This window comes from Danio aesculapii, chromosome 1 (assembly GCF_903798145.1).
Source record: "Danio aesculapii chromosome 1, fDanAes4.1, whole genome shotgun sequence".
NCBI lineage: Eukaryota > Metazoa > Chordata > Actinopteri > Cypriniformes > Danionidae > Danio > Danio aesculapii.
Window position 1 is genome coordinate 38,880,287 of NC_079435.1, and position 24,345 is coordinate 38,904,631.

The window sequence follows — 24,345 nt, forward strand, 5'->3', positions numbered from 1 at the left end:
TCAGGGAACTGAAATGACATAAGGACGAGTAATCAATAAAATATTTTTTTGGGTGAACTAAAATGTGCATTGCATTCCTAAATGTCTAAAGCACTTTACAATCATATGAGGGGGGTCTCTCCTTGCCATACTCTATCTATCATACTCTATCTACTCACCACACAACAACTATGAGTGAAACAGAGACAGTGGTTTTAGTTCCTTCGTAGTGTTTTCTACTGACACTTTAAAAAAAAACAATCAAGCATTCTTTAAAAATGCAACTGCTCCTCATAAATAAATAAACGAATGCATAATGTATTCTATAGATTATAGAATTCTTACAACCCTCTGGGAACAATACACTTTAGCCAAAATACCAGACACACTGGACTATTGTACATGTCAAACAATCTATTGCAGGCTCAATGTGGAGGCAGTGAAGGGTTTTTTGTTTTCTCTCTGCAACCCTTGCAGGCAAAAGCAGGACAGGTGTCTGATCACAGCCACATCCTCTTGGATTAGCTGTGATTCTGCACACTCTCCCTGGAGCAACAGGGGTTTAATCTGCATGTAAGTAATTAAAGCGTCATTAAAATGTTTTGGCCCTGCAGAATTGCTAATTTTACTGATAAATATGTTTAAAATACTGTACACTCACTTGTTTGAAGAAGATCTTGTCTATACCAAAAAGAAAACATTCAATGCATGAAGAAATGAACAATCAAAGAGGAATATATAATATAATATAATATAATATAATATAATATAATATAATATAATATAATATAATATAATATAATATAATATAATATAATATAATATAATATAATATAATATAATATAATATAATATAATATAATTAGTGGGGCAGCACGGAGGCACACTGGGCAACACATTCGCCTTACAGCAAGAAGGTCTGGGCTTTCCCTCACAAGTCCAATAAAATTTGGTATAGGTGAACTTGCTAAGCTAAATTGTCTCTAGTGTATGTGTGTGAATGAGTGTGTATGGATGTTTCCCAGTAATGGGTTGCAGCTGGAAGGGCATCCGCTGTGTAAAATATAACTGCTGGATAAGTTGGCAGTTCATTCCGCTCTGGCGACCCTAGATTAATAAAGGGACTAAGCTGAAAAGAAAATAATATAATATAATATAATATAATATAATATAATATAATATAATATAATATAATATAATATAATATAATATAATATAATATAATATAATACAATATAATATAATATAATATAATATAATATAATATAATATAATATAATATAATATATTATAAGTTTAACTTAGGAATTGGGGCAGCACGGTGGCACAGAGGGTAGCGATTTTGTCCCATAACAAGATGGTTGCTGGTTCTAGCCCTGGCTGAGTCAGTTGGCATTTCTGTGTGGAGTTTGCATGTTCTCCCTGTGTTCAAGTGGGTTTCCTCCAGGTGCTCTGGTTTCCACCACAAGTCCAAAGACATGTGCTAAAGGTGAATTGAGTAAGCTAAATTGTCCGTAGTGTATGTGTGTATGTCCTGGTCCTCCAGGTTGGGAGTTAAGCATTGGGCCCACCTCATAAAAAGGAGATGATACAAAACACCAACATGGTGCAGCTAGATATAAGAGCAAGTAAGTAAGTAGAAGAGGATTTAGTGTTCGAAGCATTAAAAGCAGAGTACAGTGCCTAGATCAGCTGTAAACATGGCTTCACAGTAATTATTGTTTTTATGGGTATTCCAATTATAAAATAATCACACAACATCAAACATTATGGTATTACTAAAAATATATATTTTTCCATCAACGCCTGATCACAGTGGAAACCAATAAACACAATGCGAATGTAATGAGATCAAAGGTATATGTCTCTATAGGTAATATGCATTTGAACATGGCTCAACTGATCATTCATCAAAGACCAGAACCATCCATTTAAAAAAAAACACCTAAAGTTTCATCTAAAGTTTGTAGTTCATAAGTTTTTTCTTGACTAATCAAATGCTCTCTAGTATCTGACATGCCCCACCCCTTCGAGACATATGTCATTTGCTTTTCATTTGATGTGCTTAATCTCAACCACTCTCACTGGCAGAACTGTGATAAAAACAAAATGCTATTGGCTGTTTTTTAAGGGAGGAGCTACACTTTGTCCCACCCACTCTTGAGAGTTCAGTTGAGTAGAAAATGCAGATTTCAAAGCACCTCACAGGACGTTTATTAACATTTTGTGAGGGGCATTATTGATGTTTTCATGCTGCGGAATAAACATTCTTTGAGCCATATAATGAAAAACCCACTGAGTTTGGAGATCGGATTCTGGAGTCATTTCTGGGTTTACGCACTGGCACTGCAATTATAATCTAACAAAGATAATACTCACTTGTTGCTGAGCAGGATGCACACTGCTTCCATCACAGTCATCACGAGGTCTGGTGGTTTGGTAAAGACGCGCATCTCTGAAATGTCAGCTTTGTCAAGGGCATTGAGGGCCTTATTGGCGCTGTCGAGTGCAGGCAGAGCCTCATCCAAGTCACGCTGTGCATCATCTGCAATGGCTTGAGTCTCTTCTGCCTTTACCTTAGCCAAAGCTTCATCCTCTTTCACAACCCTGCGCACCTACACATCAAGAGGTCAACAAGAGCAAATGTTAATGGACAGAAAATGTGTACAGTTTAATAAAAAGCAAAACTGAAATTTTATTTCGGGACTTTTAAACCTGTAGGGTCATTGCTTTCTTCTTGGTTCGAGTTGGGTTAACAACCGAAATTTTAAAGTGCAACAAAATATCACTGTCCTCTTATTGGTCAGAGTGCCTCTGTTTGCGTGGCTTTATTTACTTGGGGTGTCATTTACATTTATGAATAATATTTATTGTTTTCATTTAGATATACAGTATTAATAACTAAGTGGGAAGTACAGACTTTTGAGGATGATGTTCTTGAAGTGCAAAGAGAAAAGCAATTATACAATATATTATGAAGAAGAGACTTCAACTATGATAACTAATATGTTCACTCACAGAATCAGACTCTGCTGCTTTTTTATGTTGTGCAATTCCCGTTATGAATTATGATTACACTTGGTTCACTGGTCTGTTGAGTTTCATTGCTTTCTCACCTCATATGAACCATAAGCCACTACAAAGTGCATTTTAATAGGTCAATTTTTAGTCAGAGCTTTTTTTTGTTTGTTTTGTGAAGTTTCACAAACTAATTTCGAGAGGAGCATGTGATAGAATTGATCAGGGCTGGTCTCCTATCCGTAATCATTAGTAAGCCAATCAGATTAATCCAAACCCACTATAAATAGCCTGTTTAGAATTACATCCTTATCTTCGTTTTCCAAAAAATACCCCCATCCAACCCCTCTCCCCTTTTCCTCCTTTACCAGGCGGAGTTCTCGAGAACTACCGGATCTTGTCCCCCTTTCATGCTTTTTGACCAGGTGGGAGCCCTGAGTTCAATTATCTTAGAGCTCAGGGTTCTCTTCCGGGACAGCATGTCAAACCTGCTAATAATATCAAGCAATATCTAAGTTTGAACTCTTGAACTGCATATAAGAGTGTGAGTTCCATGTTCAAAACTACATTGACCAAACTTAGGAATTAAATCCCCAGACAATCCCTCCAAACAAGCCATGCATAATAAAAGAATTCTTAGTGTGGAAGTTCCTGTGAAAAAAAGTAGGGGGCAGTTGTATTTTTAGTAGTACACACCTGATCTGCGTTCTCTTGGTCCACGGCGAGCTTCTCCATAAGAGCACTGACATCGATTGATTTCTGCGCAAGCACAGGCTCCAGAGCAGAGAGGTCTTGCTTCATCGTATCAACCAGCTCATTTGTCTCCAGCAATTTAGTTAGACCATTTTTGATGCGGTCCCGTGCCTGTGTAGATCAAAGCACATTGCATTTCCAAGTCAAACTTTTTTGGTTCCGTTTTTTGTCTAAAATATATGCTTTTATCTAATAATTCAAATTATTGACATCCATTACTTCAATATTCAACTTTTTTATTTTATTTTATTACACAAATACAGTTGAAATTCACAGTCATAAGGGGACTATTCGTAGAATGTTTGTATTATCAAACCAGGCTCATTCTGAAAAAGTACCACTATATACATTTCTGGGGATCTTTTTTTGTAGATTTTGTTTTGTTTGCTGTACAAACTGGTAGCAGCAGGAAAACAGTCCACACTAAGGTAAGTGGTCAGCTGGTAAGCGTAAAAAAAGGAACAGCGTCATATCCCTGCATAGAATTCATTTAAAGAGAAATGCAGCCATACTGTACGTACTTCTGGCTACATAATTCATGATCTCCAGAAATGTATATGGGGCTACATTTTCAGAATGAGCCTGTATTGGTTATTATTGTGGTGGCCGGGTACACAGGTGGCCATATAGTGAACTGCAGCCTTCCAATTTGCACTAATGCAAACGTACAAGAGACTCAATGGGATCAAAGTCCCTTCTAAAGAAAAGTCTATTCACTCAACGCCCATATTTGCAACATCGCAGGGCAGTTCGTTCAAAATCAAGTCCTTTCTAAATAAACGGTGGAATACAGAAATCTGAAAAACTTGGTTGTTATCCTGAAAAAAGAAGGCCTCGTTTCTAAAGTTGTATTGCAAGCTGTCCACACTCCGTCCATTAATAACAGCTAACAAGAGAACATTTCAACATATAGCCCCTTTAAGTAATGATGTAACAACAGAAGAGACTAATGCATAATCCATCACTCATCCTCACCGCCTGAAGCTGTTGTCTCTTTTCTCCCAGCATGCCCAGGTACAGGTTAATGAGCTCTAAATAGGAGGTCGGTGTGGTGTAGTAGTGTCTCCGCAGTTCTGAATAAAAACGCTCAGCCATGTCAGTCACGCTAACATGGATCTCCACACACATCTCTGAAAAGCACTGCTTCATCTCCTCACTGCCAAACTCCACATTCTGGAAGAAGGTCTGAGACACAGATAGAAGAGCTTCACGGGGCCACTGAAAAATAAATGCAAGAAACAGAAAATGACTGCAATGTAACAAACAATAAAACACAACACATAGTAAAAGACATTTAACAAATGTTTACCATTAGAATAATACTGAAAGTATATTTTATTTAACCATTGTGTGCTGTTGGGGATATTTTCATCCCCTCTGGGGTTATTTTGAGTCTTAATTTGTACACAACTTTTGCTGTGTTTCAGCAAATTAAACCATTTTTGATTACATTTTGGTGTCTTTTTCGACACATATTTTGGCAAAATGCATTGAAAACCTTCAAAAACTCAACAATCCACTCTGGACACTGTTCTTGCCCCATTAAAAAGTAAAAATGACATATTTTACATCTTCCCAACAGGGAAAACTGCCATTAATCAAGAATGAATAATTAAAAATTACGAAAAAAAAATGTGAATATAATGAAAGTCAATGGGGAAAAAACAGCCACGACCCTAACTGTTATAGTCACCAGCCACTGTGGGTGGCTGGAGAACTACAAATGCACTACAAGTTACAGCATGCACCGCGCGCACACACCAGTTACTAATCTTGTCTGATTGCAAACACCCACGGCTAAAGCTGTCTCATTACACAGACTTTTTATACACCACATTTGCTCACACACATTGCTGAGCGTTGTTTGCTTATTTTGTTAGTTAAAATGAACCTGTGACTTTACCTAGCATTTCCATTTCCTTGTCTAGCCGTGTTCTTTGATTCTTGTGTTTTATGTTATCTACTCCTAGCCTTGTTCTTAGTTTATCTTATCTTTCTCCGGTTTTGACTACTTGCCTGTTTATTGACAAAAACTTCTGAATTATCTATACATACCCGGTTGCTCCTGTTGTTGACCCTTGCCTGATTTATGATCATTTAAATAAATCTGCATTTGGATTCGCACCTCTGTGAAAGCCTCCTTCAGTTATAGTAACGAAAGGGTAGTCAATTTGAACAATACAAAGGGTTAATATGGTAACACTTTGTTTTGATGGTCCATTTGAGTATTGGTAGACTGTCTGCTTAATATCTGTTGAAACTGCTCCTTCAACAGACATTTAACTGACTATAAGAAACTTTGTACATGTCAACTTACGTTAACCCTTACCACAACCCCAACCCCAACCTAACAGTCTACATATATTCTAATGAGAATTAGTTGACATGAAGATGTAATGTAATAAACAGACCATCAAAATAAAGTGTGACCGTTAATATTAATATTTTTTTAGAAATAAATAAGAGATTCAAATTTTTGGTACACTAGCCAACTTTAAATCATAATTAATGTTCTATATATATTTTGAAAATAATTCCATTTCCTGACTTTTTATTTAACATATTGCCTTCCACAAACCAAGTACAAAAATAGCATTCAGGTTATGCATAAGATATTGTAATAGACTATTCTTACATTCATTCAGCTAGAAAAAAGCGGTCACCTTGAAATATGTGGGGCGGGTGTGAGTGTGTGTTTGTATGGACAAGTAAACAACACGGGCTGATGGAAACAAGCAAATAAAAGCAGGGTGAACAGACATACTGGCTCACTGTTTAACGCTAATGAGCAGCTGCAGTTGGCCAGAGCAGAGCCATACATCAGACCCAAACATAACACTGTAACAGACAACACAACTAATAAAAAAACACACACTCTACATGCAAACGCAACACACACACACACACACACACACACACACACACACACACACACACACACACACACACACACACACACACACACACACACACACTTTATGGTAATTAGCAGAACACCTCGTTCTACCAGACAGCGCAGAGGTCAGACAGCGTGCGCCTCATTAAATAACAGAATGATACAAATGAATGAAGGCTAAGATTGATTGATTGATTGATTGATTGATTGATTGATTGATTGATTGATTGATTGATTGATTGATTGATTGATTGATTGATTGATTGATTGATTGATTGATTGATGCACTTATTTTATTAAGCTAAACACGATATACTAAAATAACAGAACAAAAATAAATCTGAAAAATATTGGAAAATACAATTTCAGCTTTTTAACTTTATTTCAATGCAAAGGGAGAGATTGTCTTTTAAATATAATAGAATAGCAAAGTCTACAGTGAACGGCAGATAGAGGCCCCCAGGAACACACAAAAACAAAAACTTAAAAAAAAATCCATAATACCCAGCAAACAATTTTGTGTTTAATAGACGTCTTATAGACATCTAAATGTAGACAGCTTAGCTAAAACAAGGCTAAACTTGGGCTGTCAGTGAAAATCTAATAGACATCTAACAGCCCAAAGCTAGACTAGTCATCAACAGAGATGCATAGTAACGAAGTAGAACCACTTCACTACTGTACTTAAGTACTGTACTGGAGTATTGGTTTTTTTCTCCTACTTTCACTTTTACTTCAGTACATATTTTCAATGAGATTAATACTTTTACTTCGATAGATTTTTTATGTGCTGCATCGTTACTCGTTACTAGGGGTGTCAAAACTATTGATATTGGCTCAGTAATAGATCATAACTGGTTATTACGTACTGACGTCATTTATCTCCTATGCGTGATGTCGCAATACATCGACTATGGCGAAGGAGGCGAGGGCGAGTAAGGCCCAATCCCAATTCTACCCCTTAGCCCTTCCCCTTACCCCTATCCCTCGTTTTGTGCATGCACGCCAAGGGGTAGGTGTGTCCCAATTCTCTTTAGCTTAAAGCCGTAGGGCTAGGGATAAGGGGTGAATAGCCCTTCGAACGAAGATTTTTCAGCACCACACTCAAAACCAAGGGGTGAGAAAATTTCCCAGACTAAACCTGCCACATCGGCAGTATTGCTGAACCCGGAAGTAAGGAAATCCACAAATTTGTATTTTTTGTCATTATTACGAATTTTTCAGACAAACAAACATATGTTTTAATAAATTCATAACCCCCCTTGGCTGTTCATGTTTTACTGTCATGCTTTTTTAAAAAACGCAAAAAAAACAGCAAGAGATCGCGATGACATATGATGACGTGTGCAGGTGCTGTAGTGCTGTTCCAATCCTTAGGGGTAAATTTTGAAGGGAAAGGGGTAGGGGTACAAAACTAGGGGTACTGTAAAACTCCATCTCTGCCTCTCTCTCCCTCTCTCTCACTTTGGACGTTTGACCCGCTGGCGTTTGTGAGGTAACTTTTCCTCTCTTCTTGGCTGTTAAAGCGATACTTGTGAATCCTGACACGAGCGTGCCTGTGGTGCGAGTTTTCTCCACTGTGTCTATTATGGATTACCTGTGACAACCGCATTATTTTGCTCATACAGAATGTTCTTACCACCATCGGTGAACAGCGCTTTCATTTTTAAAGCTGATCGCAGCCCTTTTTGAGCAGGTGAAGACAATAACCAATCATAGGGGTGTAAGACCTAGCCTGTTAGCGCTCAAAAAGCAAGCGGAATAAAAGTTGCATTAGTTTATTTGCTATAAATGCTCATGCTGTCTTCAGTGCATGTAGTTGAGTTTTGTTTGAAAAAATTGTATTACAAATAATATATAAATATTAATATATTTATAGATTTTAAATAAAAAAATTCTTGAGTTGTGAAGAAAAAAATCTAATTATGTATGGAAAGCATCGTCAAAGCACCGAGATATCGAATGGAGCCGAATCGATGGCATGATAATCGTAACCGAACCAAACCGTGAGACTAGTGTAGATTCACATCCCTACTCGTTACAATTATAGACCTTTTTCTTGGCTACTGCATGGAGGGCACCATAGTGACCAGTGTCTTCCGGTAGAATGTTTAGAACTTCCGTTTACAGCGTTTACAACCGGTAATTTGCGATCCGAAAATGAGTTTCAATAGCGTTTTGAGTGGATAACGGAGTGTTTTTGTGACACACAACTATGAAAGGTGTGTGTTAAAGCTGTAATAATCTGTCAGATCTGTGATTCAAGCGCGAGAGAAAAACTGTATCGTAAGCCATGTTTCTTTTCGTTCTGCTTAATCACGTGCCCCAAAAAATATATTTAAAATAGGCTGAACAAAACAATATGATGTCTTTTGACTGCTTTCTTAAATAACTACATTACACAATACTTTTTCTTTCAGTACTTGAGTAGTAAATTTTGAAATAAACTACTTGCAATACTTAAGTACAAAAAATGTTGAATACTTTAGTACTTCCACTTAAGTATGGTGCTTAAAGAGCACTTCAACTTCTACTCAAGTCACTTTTTGATAGAGCACTTGTACTTTTACTTAAGTCTGGGTCTCTAGTATTTTATACATCTCTGATCGTCAAATAGACAGATTAGACAAACTTTATATGTGTAGTCATTCAATTATTGTTTATTTGATTGGTTAATTTTTATACCTCTATTAGATTTTCACTAACAGCCGAAATTTAGCCTTGCTTTAGCTAAGAAGTCTATGTTTAGACATCTATTGGACATCTATTAGACATCTTTTAAAAACAAAAAATGCTTGCTGGGTATCATCCCTTTAAACTAGTAAGAAAAAGAATTGAAGATTAAAATGAAAATGTAAAATTAAGTGATTAATATAACTATTAATAAACTACTAGTACTTCAAAAGCACTAAAAAGTGTTCTAATGTCAAAATGTTAAATCAAATAAAATGTATACAAATTTATTCCAATGCAACTTAAAAGTAGAGTAGGTGATCTGCCAGAATGCTAACGTTAGCATAATAGCTTTGAAATTTTACATCCCTCTCCTGCCGTCCAAAGCCACGCCTTCTTAAGTCATGAACGCGCGAAAGTGCACTGAATAGATGACGATCTGATGACGATAGACAACCATATACTGTATACCTCTAGATCATGTCATTCACCAGTTAGAAAACTCCATGGAGACACACACTTTGTCAAGCGTAGTTGTTGACAGGCTAGCAGGTGCAGGAATTATATTTCCCCAAAATTGACATTGGGGTAAAGTTGGTTTAATGTTTGCACATTCTGACTTTCTCTAATATAATTTCAGAAAAGTATCGTTTGCAAATTCTAAATAGTGGAATCAAATGATCAGCCAATGACTATACAATTCAACATTGTTTACAGTCAATTAAATAGTGCTAATGTTGTTTTGAAGTCATACCTACACATATAATGAAGAGGAAATGACATAATGACAATGCTTTAAAGATAATATTCGACAAAGAATACTGGAATAAGGATCCATAACAATATAGATCCATAAAAACAATATAACTTTCTCCATATTACTAATATTAATATAAGATATTAATAATAAGATTCAACCGAAATGAGTGTTGTAATGATCTCTTAGAAATGTAACTTGAGATGAAGAAATGAATTAGTATTTCATTGGGCTGTTTCATTGTCTTATTTCTCAACTCCCTCTTTGTCTCTCTTAGGACCTGAAGTGGATAAAATCACACTGATAAAGTATGTCTTTAGACTTTGACCAAATCAGCTACTGACAAAAGCCTTGTCCTCAGCTATGATTACTGTGAAAATAGAAAACTGAAATGATGGAATTACAGTGAGTGAAATGCATGACAAAAAGAAGTTGAGCATGAGAATTGAGCTTGAATTATAGCTGCTCCTTATCATCAAGGTGTACGCCTGCCTGGCATAAGTGTCTCTTTAAAATGGATATTAGGGACTTGGGTAGTCATTCCTAGACAGATTGGCCCTAGAAAATAGATCCACAATGCTGATGTACTACATAAGTAGTTAGAATGATTTGAAGACATATTGGTGTATTCTGCAATGCAGTTTGTGTGGTAACTTTTTCATTTACACCTTCATAGCTAACAGCACAAATATAGAGATCTAAAAGAATTTATAAACGTAACAAAGCACTTATTTACAACGAATGCTGCTCTTTTAAAACGACTATTCGTCCAATGCTGGGTTCACACAATATCCCTTTAAATCATTTCACTCTGTTTAATAAGTTTAATATGCAGAACTGTGGCTATTGTTAAACTGATAGACTTGATTTATTTTTATATACAGTTGAAGTCAGAATTATTAGCCCCCCTAAATTATTGGCCCCCCTGTTTATTTTTCACCCCTATTTCTGTTTAGCGGAGAGAAGACATTTTTCAACACATTTCTAAACACAATAGTTTTAATAACTTATTTTTAATAACTTTTTAATATTTAAAATCTTTTTTTTAATAACATTTTATCTTTGCCATGATGACAGTAAATGATATTTAACTAGATATTTTTCAAGACACTTCTATACAGCTTAAAGTGACATTTAAAGGCTTAACTAGGTTAATTAGGTTAACTAGGAGGGTTATGGTAATTAGGCAAGTTATTGTATAACGATGGTTTGTTCTGTAGACTTTCGAAAAAAATATAGCTTAAAGAGGCTAATAATTTTGGCCTTAAAGAACCTTTTTAAGAAACTAAAAACTGCTTTTATTCCAGCCGAAATAAAACAAATAAGACTTTCTCCAGAAGAAAAAAATATTATCAGACATACTGTGAAAATTCCCTTGCTCCGTTAAACATCATTTGGGAAATATTTAAAAAATAAAAAATAAAAAATAAAAAGGGGGCTAATAATTCTGACGTCAACTGTATATATTTATGTGTTTTTTAATCTAATTCTGAACCATCATTTGACATTAAATACTGGATTTGCTGTTTTGGCTTCTTGACTTCTTTTCATAAAAACCACATGCATGACACAATTCAGGTGGCTGTCAGGATTTCTATTTTCTTTCTCATTGCATATGGAGAAACATACTAAAAATTAATTGTGCCAACTGACCGTGCCAGTTTTATTATGCCGTCTGTTGTTGTTTTAGTACAAAGTTCACTATAAACATTAAACAAATTAAGCAAATTTGTGACAAATACTATTTGCATGACACAACTGCCCAATTTGCAGGCTGTTTAAAACTCTGCTCACCACCTGTTCTGTGTAAATGGCACTGATTTTTTTAAACAAGGCACAATCTGTAATAAGCCATTACGTGCTGTGAATGTTTACATTAAAATTAAGTCACTGTCATCGCTTTTAGTGCACACGTTTCCTCTCTCTGAAAAAGATGAAACGTGTGTTCCATAAAGAATAACAATGACTTAATTTAAATGTGCAGAAGCACAACATATGACTTGTTACAAATTATTATTCACAAAAATATGCATAGGAAAGCACTATTCAAATGCATACGGCGCCTGGATATGTTTGATAGGCACATGGGTGTGCATGTGCGGCAAATCAGTGGGAAAGTTTAATTAATTTTTAAAAAGTGAGAAATGAAGAGAGAGTCTGACCTGTACAAACCAGTCGATGGTGCAGCAGTTTACTAGCGATGGGAACATGCGGCATCGTGAGCGGAAGGAGTCTCCCACAGGGCTCATACACAACACTATGTGCAGCTTCTCACGCACACGAGAGATAAAGAACTGGAAAACCTTGACACGAAAAGACATAAACAGACATGAGACAACTGACATCTAAAGAAAATCATAGAGCAGATAAAATACAGTTGAAAGCAAAATTCTTAGCCCTCCTTTGAAATTTCAATTAATGCACAAGTAATGTTTAACAGCGCACAGTGGCTCAGTGGTTAGCACTGTTGCCTCACAGCAAGAAGGTTGCAGGTTCGAGTTCTGGCTGGGACAGTTGTCTTTGTGGAGTTTGCCTGTTCTCCTTGTGTTTATGAGGGTTTCCTCCGGGTGCTCAGGTTAAAACTAATAATAATAAACTAAATTGTCCGTAGTGTATGAGTGTGTGTGTGTGTAAATGAGTGTGTATGGGTGTTTCCCAATACTGGGTTGTAGTTGGAAGGGCATCTGCTGATTAAAACATGAGCTAGAACAGTTGGCGGTTCATTCCGCTGTGGCGACCTCTGAAATAGAGACTAAACCAAAGGGAAATGAATGAATAAATGAATGTTTAACAGAGCAAAAACATTTAGACAGTTTTTACTATTATCTAATTTTACTTCTGGAGAAAATTTAATTTCTTTTAATTTAACTGTAATAAAAGCATCTTTTTTTGTATTATTATTAACCCCCTTAAGATTTGTATTCATTTTTGATTGGCTACCGAACAAACCACAGTTGTTCAATGACTTGCCTAATTAACCAAACTTGACTAGTTAAGTTTAGTTAAGTTTATTTATTTATAATGTGCAATAAAACAACAGTTGTTGACCATTGTGCTGTACAAATCTAAAAGCAAATTATCGAAAAACGAACAGCAACAAATAAAACAACATAGAATACATCCACCATACCACACAACACAACATCAACGATAAATAACAAGACACCAGATCTGCCAGATATTTTAACAGTAATAAGATTAGAGTGATAAGTCAGAGCCTGGCTATTTAATACCTTAAAAACATATATTAAAATTTTAAACTCAATTCTAAAACATATTGTCAACCAATTTATAGAGCACAGGATCGGAGTAATGTGTTCAAACTTGCAGGTGCCAGAAAGAAGCCTAGCACCTGCATTTTGGACCACTTGAAGACAATTTATATAGGATTGGCCAATGCCCACATAAATTGAGTTACAGTAGTTCAAGCATGATGATATAAAGGCATGGAATAATCTCTAGAATTCCGAGTTAAAAAGCCTTTCACTTTGGCTAATAATCTCAGCTGGAAAAAAACAAGATTTAACTACTGCATTTACCTGTTTGTCAAATAGAAGGGCAGAAGTTTCTTACAGATGGTTTAATGCAGTCGGATAAATTGTCCAACATTTGATTCAGCTTTCCTGGGTCAGCTACAGGTCCAAAAACAATTGCCTCAGTCTTCTTCTCATTTAGTTAGAAAATTTTTTTGACACCAAAGCCTTAACCTCTGACAAACAGGCAGACAGCGCACATAGCCCGGCAATCTCATTTTGCTTGAGAGGCACATAGATTTGCGTGTCATCAGCATAAAAGTGATAAAAAAGACCATACTTTCTATTTATTGAGCCCAAGGGAAACATATACAAACAGAAAAGAATAGGGGCAAGAATAGATCCCTGGGGAACCCCACAAGTTAGGCGCACTTTCGATTATATGCATCCATCAATACATACTGAAAAAAATCTGTTTGACAAATAAGATTTGAACCACTCAAGTACAACACCTTTTAGACCAGCACAGTGAGCGGGTTGAGAGACTAGAATATCATGGTCAACTGTATCAAAAGCGGTACTTAGATCCAATAGCAGCAATATTACAGACTGACCAGAGTCAACAGATAATAAAATATCATTTGTCACTCTTAACAAAATAAATTACTATTATAAGAAATTACTTATTAAAACATATTTTTATTAAAGAAAATAGCTCTCCATTAGCAGCACTAAGGAAACGTTTTTTAAAAGAATTAAAATATCACAGGAGGGATAATATTTTTGCCTTCAACTGTGCAGTGATGTTGTGCACTGAGATGCATTGATTATGCCCATGTTGCAAGATTGAATGGTTACAGGTTGTCTCATGTACCTCATCCCTGTTTCCCTCGGAGATCCCAGCCTCTTTGGCCTTGGGGCTAATAGCAGCCAGCACCTGTTTTAACTCATCCTTCTCAAAGAGGTTTGGTACTTCCCCAGAGTTCAGCATGTTGTTAATGTCCTCCAGGAATTCTTCCACCACAATCTACAACAGACGAAAAGAAAAAATATGTCATTGTTCGATCAACTAGCGCATCACTAACAATGCACACGGATGACGAACCTGATATACCTTGAGACAAATATGTTTTCAATATGCTAATTTGCATATCAGATAAAAAGTACGATTTTCGGTTCACCAAGACTTACAGTATTTTACCACTTAAAACACAGACTAACACAGCTTTATCAGATTTCTTTGAGTATATTAGAAGGCCAGCTTTTTCAGCTAGTCACTGCGAAAATCTATTGGTACTGATATTAAACATGATCCGAAAAACTGAACTAGTGATATCAAGTTATTGTTAAACAAAACAGGTGACAATATTGCACCTCAAAGCGGATTGCCAACTGTCAAAAAATCAAGACAACCAAAAGAAAATCATAGTGTGTACAGTTGCAGTATACAATTGTTTTGAAAAAGATCACTAATTGCAGAAAGAAAAAAACTTAGAAAGTGTAGATTAACAGTCTTTTTGTTATACTGTTCTGCTTTTAAAACTCTTTCTTCCTCCTTGCAGCTGCATTCAAATTTTGACATTGATTCACTGGCCAAAATCTGAGAAAACACAAAATACACAAAGATTCATTCATTCATTCATTTTCTTTTTGGCTTAGTCCCTTTATTAATACGGGGTCACCACAGCAGAATGAACCACCAACTTATCCAGCACATGTTTTACGCAGCGGATGCTCTTCCAGCTGCAACCCATGTCTGGGAAACATCCATGCACACTCACTCACACTCATACACTACGGACAATTTAGACTTCCCAATTCACCTGTACCGCATGTCTTTGGACTATGGGGGAAACCGGAGCACCCGGAGGAAAATCACACAAACGCGAACATGCAAACTCCACACAAAAACGCCAACTGACGCAGCCGAGGCTCGAACCAGCACCTTCTTGCTGTGAGGCGACAGCACTACCTACTGCACCACTGCGTCGCCCATACAAAAAGATACACTTTGGTATTAAAGGGCACCTATGGTGAAAAATCTACTTTTCAAGCTGTTTAGACAGACATATGTGCATGTATGGTGTATAGACCGTCATATTGGGGTGAAATAAACACACCCAGTGCTTTTTTTTCAATTTAACAACATAAAAAACGGTGGACCAATTGGAGCGGTTTTCAAACCGACCGCAACTTTATGTAGGAGTGCGGTCCCCCCGCCCACCAATATTGATTGACAGGCGCGTCATCATATCCTCAGTTTGTTGATTCACGTCCGCCATTTTCAGCGTGAGTCGAAGCGAAATCACTAAAGGAACACCCTTGCTCTATTTTTAGATGCAAGGCTCATTGGGCTCAACACAAGATCAATATTCTCCACATTTTCGCTCTAATCGGAATTATTGGTTGTATCTTTAGGTAGGTTTGCAAACATGTGTACCTCTCATTGAGTCTACCTAATACTTCAGCCGTTTGCATTTCTCGCGATCACAGAAGCTCCCTGTGATCTTAACTAGGCGCTGCTGTACCTGACGCAGCGCCATGTGTTTTAGAATTCTAAACATAGGTTTCTATCAGGGTACACACAACGGCGCTTCAAGTCGACGGCTGGGCACCGCGGATCGCTGCAGACTTGAAGCGCCGTTGTGTGTACCCTGATAGAAACCTATGTTTAGAATTCAAAAATGCGTGGCGCGACGATTCGGGACACTTCATGTTTTTGCCGCGCCACAGAGAGTGTCTGGTGTGCCGTGTCGCGGCTTCGAGCGGCACATCCGGTGCCTCAGTCAAAGTTAATTCAGTGTGCGTGGTTATTAGTCTTGGTGTACAAGCTTGTACTTGAAACTAGCACACAGTTGGCTGTAAAACTGTACAAAGACACAAATGATTTTGTACTCTCTGCTTGGTCTGTGTCCGAGTCGTACATGTACAACTGAATGCGGATCCTCTCACTCCTGCTCCTTCTCTCAGTCTTCCAGTCTGACTCTGTTGCAAACACAGAGCGGGTGAGCTCATGGCTCCGCCCCCTTGTTACGTTGGGCGGAAAGCCGAAACTAATTTACATGTGAAGCAACACACCCCTAAATCAGCGGACTGTGGACACGCCCCCAACATGAAATTTTTTAACACATTATAATAAAAAAATCTGAATTGTGTTTTAAACTGAACCTAAACTGGCACACTCAGAAGAACCATAATTTTAATATTGAATCATAAAAAAGAGGTAAACTGTGTGCCCTTTAAGATTCATCCTGATAACAAGCAGATTGCTCATGTTGTCAAAAAGGTTTGATAGCTACAAAATAACACCTACTCAACAATTACTGACCTAACATGTCATCCTTATAGGACAAGGAACAAGAAAGTACACTACAAAAAAGTACATTACAACGACATTGTAACAAAGTGTGGTTTATTTATAAACTAATTTCGAGAGGATCACGTGTTTATGATTGATCACGGCTGGTCCAACATCAGCTTCACATATTGCACCAATCAGATGAAAACTAACTCACTATAAATAACAAGAGTTTTCCACTTCAGTCATCTTCATCTTGAAGAATCCCCCCTTCCACTCCTACTCCTCCCCTTCTCCTGATAGGGTGGCACGGTGGCCCAGTGTTAGCACTGTTGCCTCACAACAAGAACACCACTGGTTTGAGCCCTTACCAGGCCAGTCTGCATTTCTGTGTGTTTGCATGTTCTCCCTGTGTTTGTGTGGGTTTTCCCTGAGTTCCACAGTTTCCTTCCACCGTCCAAAGACATTCATTATAAGTAAATTGACTAATCCAAAGTGGCATCATAAGACAAACTCCTAGCCAGCTATATCTCTCAGCTATTCCTAACATGTTCACAACCAGGGGAGTTCTCGAGACTTACTGTACCTGAGCTCAAACTCCCCTCTCACCCTTCAAAAGCGAGAGAGCCCCGGGTTTAAGGATATTCTGAGCTCAGGGTTCTCTTCAGGGACAGCATGCCAAACACTCTTTATTATTAACCATCAGCTAAGTGTGAACTCTTGAATCACATAGGGAATGATCAAAAACAGTTATGGTCCACATCCTTTTTCATTCACTTGCTTTCCAACTCACTTGTTAACATGTCTAACGTGGGTTCGTTCATTCAATAATACTTGTGCATCACCCTGACAATTCCTTCAACACTGATGTAGAGAATGAGGAAACAAGAAGGAAGGGTCTTGATGAAATTAGACAACAAATGGTAACAAGAGATGCATTTAAAAGTATGTTAGTTCCAGGTGGAAAGGTAATGTGTCTCAGCTGATCACTTGTGACTAGTAAGATATACGCATGTTAAAGGGGTGGTCTACTATGATATCATATTTTAAATTTTAATTGATGTGTAATGTAGCTGCATGAACATAAACAACATCTCTGAATGTAATACTCTCAGAGTTCAATGTGAAGGGGGACATTGGCTTTTACAGAGTTACCTTAGCAAAGCCTACAGCAAATAAAGTTTGGGGACTATGAAAAATACATCTACACCACGCATTGAAGGGGCGTGGCCAGAGGCACTGTAATGTAGCAGAGAAAGCTAAAATGCCATTCAAACGCTGCTTTGTTCTGTTTCTGTATTTGGGCTTCTAAAGGACACGACACAAAGAGAAAAGTGCTTACAGTTTAATTTTAATTATGTTCCAGAGAATTATAAAAAATATATAGCTAGCATTTGACAAAGGACAGCTTCCAGAATCTCTTTCAGTTCAGTGCTGGATTTGGCTAAAAAATCCTCCAACCAGTTGTGAGCTGTGGATTGTGAGCCACAACCTGTAAGTATTTATTTGTTAAAATTGATCTATTACATGCACAGTTTCTAGCGTTAACGGTATGTTGTAGCGAGGAGGTAAACAAGGCTGTAAATAAGTTTAATTTAATGCTGTTTGGCACCATTAACAATCTAGCTACAAATTGCTACAATTTTCAGCAGCGCTGCAGTGTCTCTCTATGCAGCTGCTTTCCGTGTGTTCTACATCTCAAATAACAAACTCGCAATAGATGTGTGAACATTTTATATTACTTACACATGCTTATTCCTTATATATGTGAAAGACACTTGTCAGATTTGTCAGGCGTGAGGTTCAGCTGTGTCCTCTGTATCATTTTCTGTCTGATTCAGGCACAAACTGATACGGCTAACAACTACACTCACTGACTGTGTTTACACAGCATAAAAGTGCGTGCTTGAAGGCGTGCGACGCTTTTCCTGGTGACGTGGAGCCGATCCAAAAATCACAGCGCATTATGTTAGCTGACCAATCAGAGCCTCTTGAGGGCGGGCCTTTCTGAGAAACTAGGAAATATGTCAGTCATTTTCATGTTAGCTGAGTAGCAATATATAAGCAAAGTAAGATATATGAAAAAAATAACGTGATTTTCTACAAATGAAGCATGAGCACACATTGCTTTCCATCTTATAAACACAACCGAGCCTTAAAAATACACTCTGGACCACACCTTTAAAAACAAGTGGAAAGGAGGCCAAAGTTAAATATGAGCTTGACATATAAATCATTATTTAGTCATTTGTTTGTTTGTTTAATCATGATGAAAGAAATCTGCAGATATTGCGATAGTATGGTTATTATGATTTATTCTGACCATAATATATGTGGTATCTTGTCAGATATTGTAAAAATCATGTCATATTTTTAAAAATCAATAAATTATTGACATGATGCAGAATAAATGATTATACATATGATACTAACCAGTGTGTATTCAGATATACATAAAACTAAAAGGTCACACACTCTCAGAGGGCAAGTCTGAAAAACAATTTTATTTATCAGTGAGTGGCTATTAATCACTGAAGAGTGTTTACTTCCTCTGTTTATGCAAACATTCAAATGAATGACATTTCATTCAACCTACTTTATCAAATTCTTTGATTCCCATTAGTTCACAACCTTACATATAGGAAAACACACACACACACGCACACATGCCATCATCACATTATGTACCTTTTGTCTATAGCAGCAGCTTGGGTCTGTCTCGTTAAGAAGTATTCATGAAATAATTTAGGGGGTCATTACTGCTGCAGAGCCCTGAATGCTGAATCACAAAGCAGTAACAGTCTGTGCTTTCATGAGACAGTATTACAGGCCTGGCAGAAGGCCCAAAGTCATAACAGAGATGACCTACTGTCTACTCCACAGCTCAGAAAAAAACCTTTCTGCACCCAGATTCATAACATAATATCAATAAATCATAACTTGTGAATTTGCTACAGGACTTTTTCGAAGAGGTGCGGTTTTTGGTTAGACTAGGGCAAACATTCCAATTTATGGACCTTATTCTGAGTCATATCAATCAAAATGTGTTACACACACACAAACAAAACCCAAATATGAGAAAAAAAAGGCTAATTTCTAAATAGCCTTTAAATACCATGGAAGACAATGGTTGATGCCTCTGCTGAAAGGACAGAATGGAGCAGAAATGTCACGAATGCAGATGCTTTTGTTGGACATAAATTAAAATGAGCCAATATTTGTCTCACATTAGCCATTTTTTATGGAACTGACAATAGGGAAGAGAAACATGATGGTAGAATATTGGTTAAGCGACAAATATTACAGAAAAAAAATTGGGACTATAAAACACTTGACACATGTCAGCCAATAGTGGATATTTACTATTAATTCACTAGTAATTGTAAATAATTTTACCAAATTTTATTTCCAAAATACCAAAAAATCATCTAAACATCACTTAATTAAGCTTAATCGTTAAAACACCAATAATGAATCAGCAAATGTCCTTTTTAATGTATATAGCTGTACATCAAGGCCAGTTTTTTCAGTTTTTTTTTTAGTTTTAATTTTAAAATTAAGTACAAAATAAATAATAATAGAGCAATAAATAAAATAAAAACTGAGCACTAAAGGAAAAGCATTTTTGTACACATTTTAGACTAATAATTGTGTTTTCTAAATATGCAAATGAGGTGTGTGTCATACACTCACCCGCCACTTTATTAGGTACACCTTACTAGTTCCTGATTGCCTTCAGAATTGCCTTAATCCTTCGTGGCAGAGATTCAACAAGGTACTGGAAATTTTCCTCAGAGATTTTGGTCCATATTGACATGATAGCATCACACAGTTGCTGCAGATTTGTCGGCTACACATCCATGATGCGAATCTCTCGTTCCATCACTTCCATCATTTGGTGACTATGGAGGCCATTTCAGCACAGTGAACTCATTGTCATGTTCAAGAAACCAGTCTGAGATTATTTGTGCTGTATGATATAGCGTGTTATACTGCTGGAAGTAGCCATCAGAAGATGGGTACACTGTGGTCATAAAGGGATGGACATAGTCAGCAACAATACTCAGGTAGTCTGTGGTGTTGACACGATGCTCAATTGGTACTAATGGGCCCAAAATGTGCCAAGAAAATATCCCCTACACCATTACACCACCACCGGTCTGAATCATTAATAAAAGGCAGGATGGATCCATGCTTTAATGATGTTGACGCCAAATTCTGATCCTACCTTCTGAATGTCACAGCAGAAATTGAGATCTGACAACATTTCTTTAATCTTCAGAGATGCTCTTCTGCATACATCAATTGTAATGAGTGGTTATTTGAGTTACTGTTGTCTTTCTATCAGCTCAAATCAGTCTGGCCATTCTCCTCTGATCTCTGGCATCGACAAGGCATTTGTGCCCACAGAATTGTCGCTCACTGGATATTTTCTCTTTTTCGGAACACAAGAGATGGTTGTGCGTAAAAAATATCAGTAGATCAGCAGTTTCTGAAATACTCAGACCAGCCCGTCTGGCACCAACAACCATATCGCGTTCAAACTCCATGCTCGTTTCAACTGCAGCAGATCGTCTTAACCATGTCGACATGCTTAAATGCATTGAGTTGCTGCCATGTGATTGGTTGATCAGAAATTTGCATTAACGAGCAGTTGGACAGGTGTACCTAATAAAGTGGCCGGTGAGTATATGAAAAAAAATGATCTTGTCTTGTAATGTTCACTTAAATGAATAACAGAAACATAAATGGTTCATTATTTTCTCTTTAAAAAGTGCAAAATTTGGCAAAAAAAAAAAAAAAAACAGCTAGCTTGCATCTTTCGATGTTACTCTTGGTAAGATTCTATCTTAAAACACTTGTCAAATTTAAAAAAAATATGTAGTTACTTCCATCTTACTGTGCCTGGCAACATGATTATTGTGATGAATTTATTCCCTTCAAGCTTTTCAAATAATTGTTTGTTTTGAATGTTTCTTAATTAGAGAAAAACATAACATTTTAATTTCATCAGATTTCTCTTCAGCTGTACCTGAGTGTCTGTGAAGAGGAAGACCATGTCCTGGCCTTCCACACCAGCCATTCTGTAAAGTTTACGCAGGTCTTCATGGAAGCTGTCATAATTATAACCACGGCTCAACTCAATCTGAAAGCAACGGTAACCACACATGTGAGCAGCCAGACGTGTTAGAGATTGCTTTCCTGTGCCACCCACACCAACCAACAGGGCATTGCCACGCTCTTGGCGAATCATGCGGGCAATTCTGTGAACAGAGGAACAGATGAACGATAAGAAAAAAAGGTCAACTGGGTGAATGAACAAAGCATTCCATTAGTAAACTGATCCAGACGCGCAGGCTGAATGACAGGGTCATCTGAACACCTGCTTTTGTGAACACCAGACGAAAAGGCAAGCTGCTTGTTTACCTAGACACGTGTTCAATGGCATCTTGAAAGAAAACCAGCTTGGTTTCCTTTGCAAAGGTTGTGTTGTAGTCATCCAGGTAGTCCTGAAGCACCTGGCGAATCTTGTCCATGTCTGTTAGATCCTCATAGACACGGTCAGCCTTGTCTGCTCCAACCTAAAATTAAATGAAATAGTTTAATAAAAAAAAAAATTACTAAATCCTGTTATTAAAGGTGAAATGTGTATTTTTTGCCAATGGTGGGAGCATATTAACACCAAACAAAGACATTTTGATGATGACATGACAGTGTGGAATCATGGGAGTCTACTGTACTTTACATCATGGATGAGCTAAAGTATTCAAAACATTATCATGGTAATATGAAGCAGAGTAAGGTTGAAAGCAAGTGGCAACCTCCCGCTCTCCCTCGTGAAGCAAATACGGAAGTAACTGAAACAGCAATTCATAGAAATTCCGCTAGTCCTGGCTCTATAATAGAGCAAATTTCTATTGAGCCCACTGTTAAAATAGCTAACTTCACAGCAGAAAAAAAAAAGTTTAAAGCCTGGTACAAAGAACGATTTTGATGTATATAGCTAATATTATCCTTCATGACGACTGTGAGGGGGTGAATTTTTTTATAACTCATCCGTTTCCTTTATATTAGGTTATATTAAACATAATTAAGGGCGTGGCCACTTGAGTGACAGCTAGGTCTCACTGGTCGCCATCACTTCACCTCAGCTAATTCCGGCTGATTAGCCACTGAACTCGGTATGTATATCGTATTTTTGTTTTGTTTTATGTGGCTTTACACAGTCAGTTGCTTTTTGGAATTATTTCTTACAATTATCAGATGATATGGCATGCTGTGGGCACTTAATTGTGTTCACAAACCATTCATGTGGCCTCCATTTCCCAGGTGAGTGAAATTATATACTTATACCATTTCTTTAAATGTATTTTTTTTATTTAAGATCATTTATCATTTATATTTTTCTTTAGAACTTGAATGCACTGCAGAATCTAAAGACTGATTAGCTGTAGGCTCTAGAACAGTCGTCTACCAAACACATGTGGTCAGAACACAAACGAGTGGCAGGTAATGAAGAATCAAATATTTCTTCCAAAAGAAAAGTCTGTCTAAGCAAAATGCTAGAGATGCGGAAAGAATGCAGCAGATCTTTTATTATGCCATAGTCAACCCTTTACAGTTCTTCTGGTAGCGAACATGTAGAAAAGAAGCAGCACTCTTGTACGACAACATACGTTTTAGGGTTCTGTTATATAATCTGTAATCAAGGTTATATGATGTCATTAGTACAATCCTAGCAGACACACAACATCATAAAACATTAATATTAGGTTAGATTTAGGTCACCAGCATCTAAGGAAAATGTTATTTTGACATCCAATAAGACACGAAATTACCTTGATATTTTGTTGATTTTAGGTTGCGTTGAAAGGTGATCAAAATCCAAAGTCGAGAAAACATCTTAAACCAATGTCATATTGAAATAAAATACTGATATTTTTTCAATCTAGTGTGACAACTAAAATCCAACATCTGATAGGCGTCATATTGGTAACGTCCACACAACATCAAGCTGTAATATCATTAGACGTTGATAATTTGGTGTTTTTAGGTTGTGTTGGAAATTAACTAAAATGCAAAGTCTGTTCGATGTTGGGCATTGACGTCGGCCTGACATTGGGTTCTAATGTCAACCCGATTCTCAATTCCAAACAAAATGCAGCGTCCTACAACGTTGGGGTACATCAATCATCAATCTGCCATCATTTTGACGTCCTATGCTTGCTGGGTGTTTCAATAGTTAAATTGTTTATTTCTTTGGATTTAATTATTCTTTGAATAATTTAGGGATAATGTAAGTACGATATATGTAACACTGTTCTAGTAGTTTTTAGGTATTTAATAAAAAAAATCTTCATGTTGTCCCTAAAAATGACTAATTAAATAGATGTTTGTTTTAGCTAACTACCCTGATAACAGGAAATGCTCCCAGATTATTTAGTAATGTTCCTTAAAAGTACGAGGTTAGCACAAAATATTTTTAAAGTAATGCCTG

At 37.0% G+C, this 24,345-nt stretch overlaps 1 protein-coding gene across 1 annotated transcript in view; it reads right to left on the reverse strand.

The window, feature by feature from the left end:
* Window positions 1-24,345, reverse strand: part of dnah6 (dynein, axonemal, heavy chain 6) — a 165,279-nt gene that overhangs the window by 59,410 nt on the left and 81,524 nt on the right. The window contains exons 46-52 of the mRNA XM_056460119.1: window positions 22,275-22,429; window positions 21,880-22,111; window positions 14,424-14,576; window positions 12,239-12,379; window positions 4,726-4,968; window positions 3,694-3,861; window positions 2,359-2,594 (exon numbers count right to left, since the gene is read on the reverse strand). Coding sequence (XP_056316094.1) covers window positions 2,359-2,594; window positions 3,694-3,861; window positions 4,726-4,968; window positions 12,239-12,379; window positions 14,424-14,576; window positions 21,880-22,111; window positions 22,275-22,429 — 1,328 coding nt within the window. The remainder of the gene's footprint in view (window positions 1-2,358; window positions 2,595-3,693; window positions 3,862-4,725; window positions 4,969-12,238; window positions 12,380-14,423; window positions 14,577-21,879; window positions 22,112-22,274; window positions 22,430-24,345) is intronic.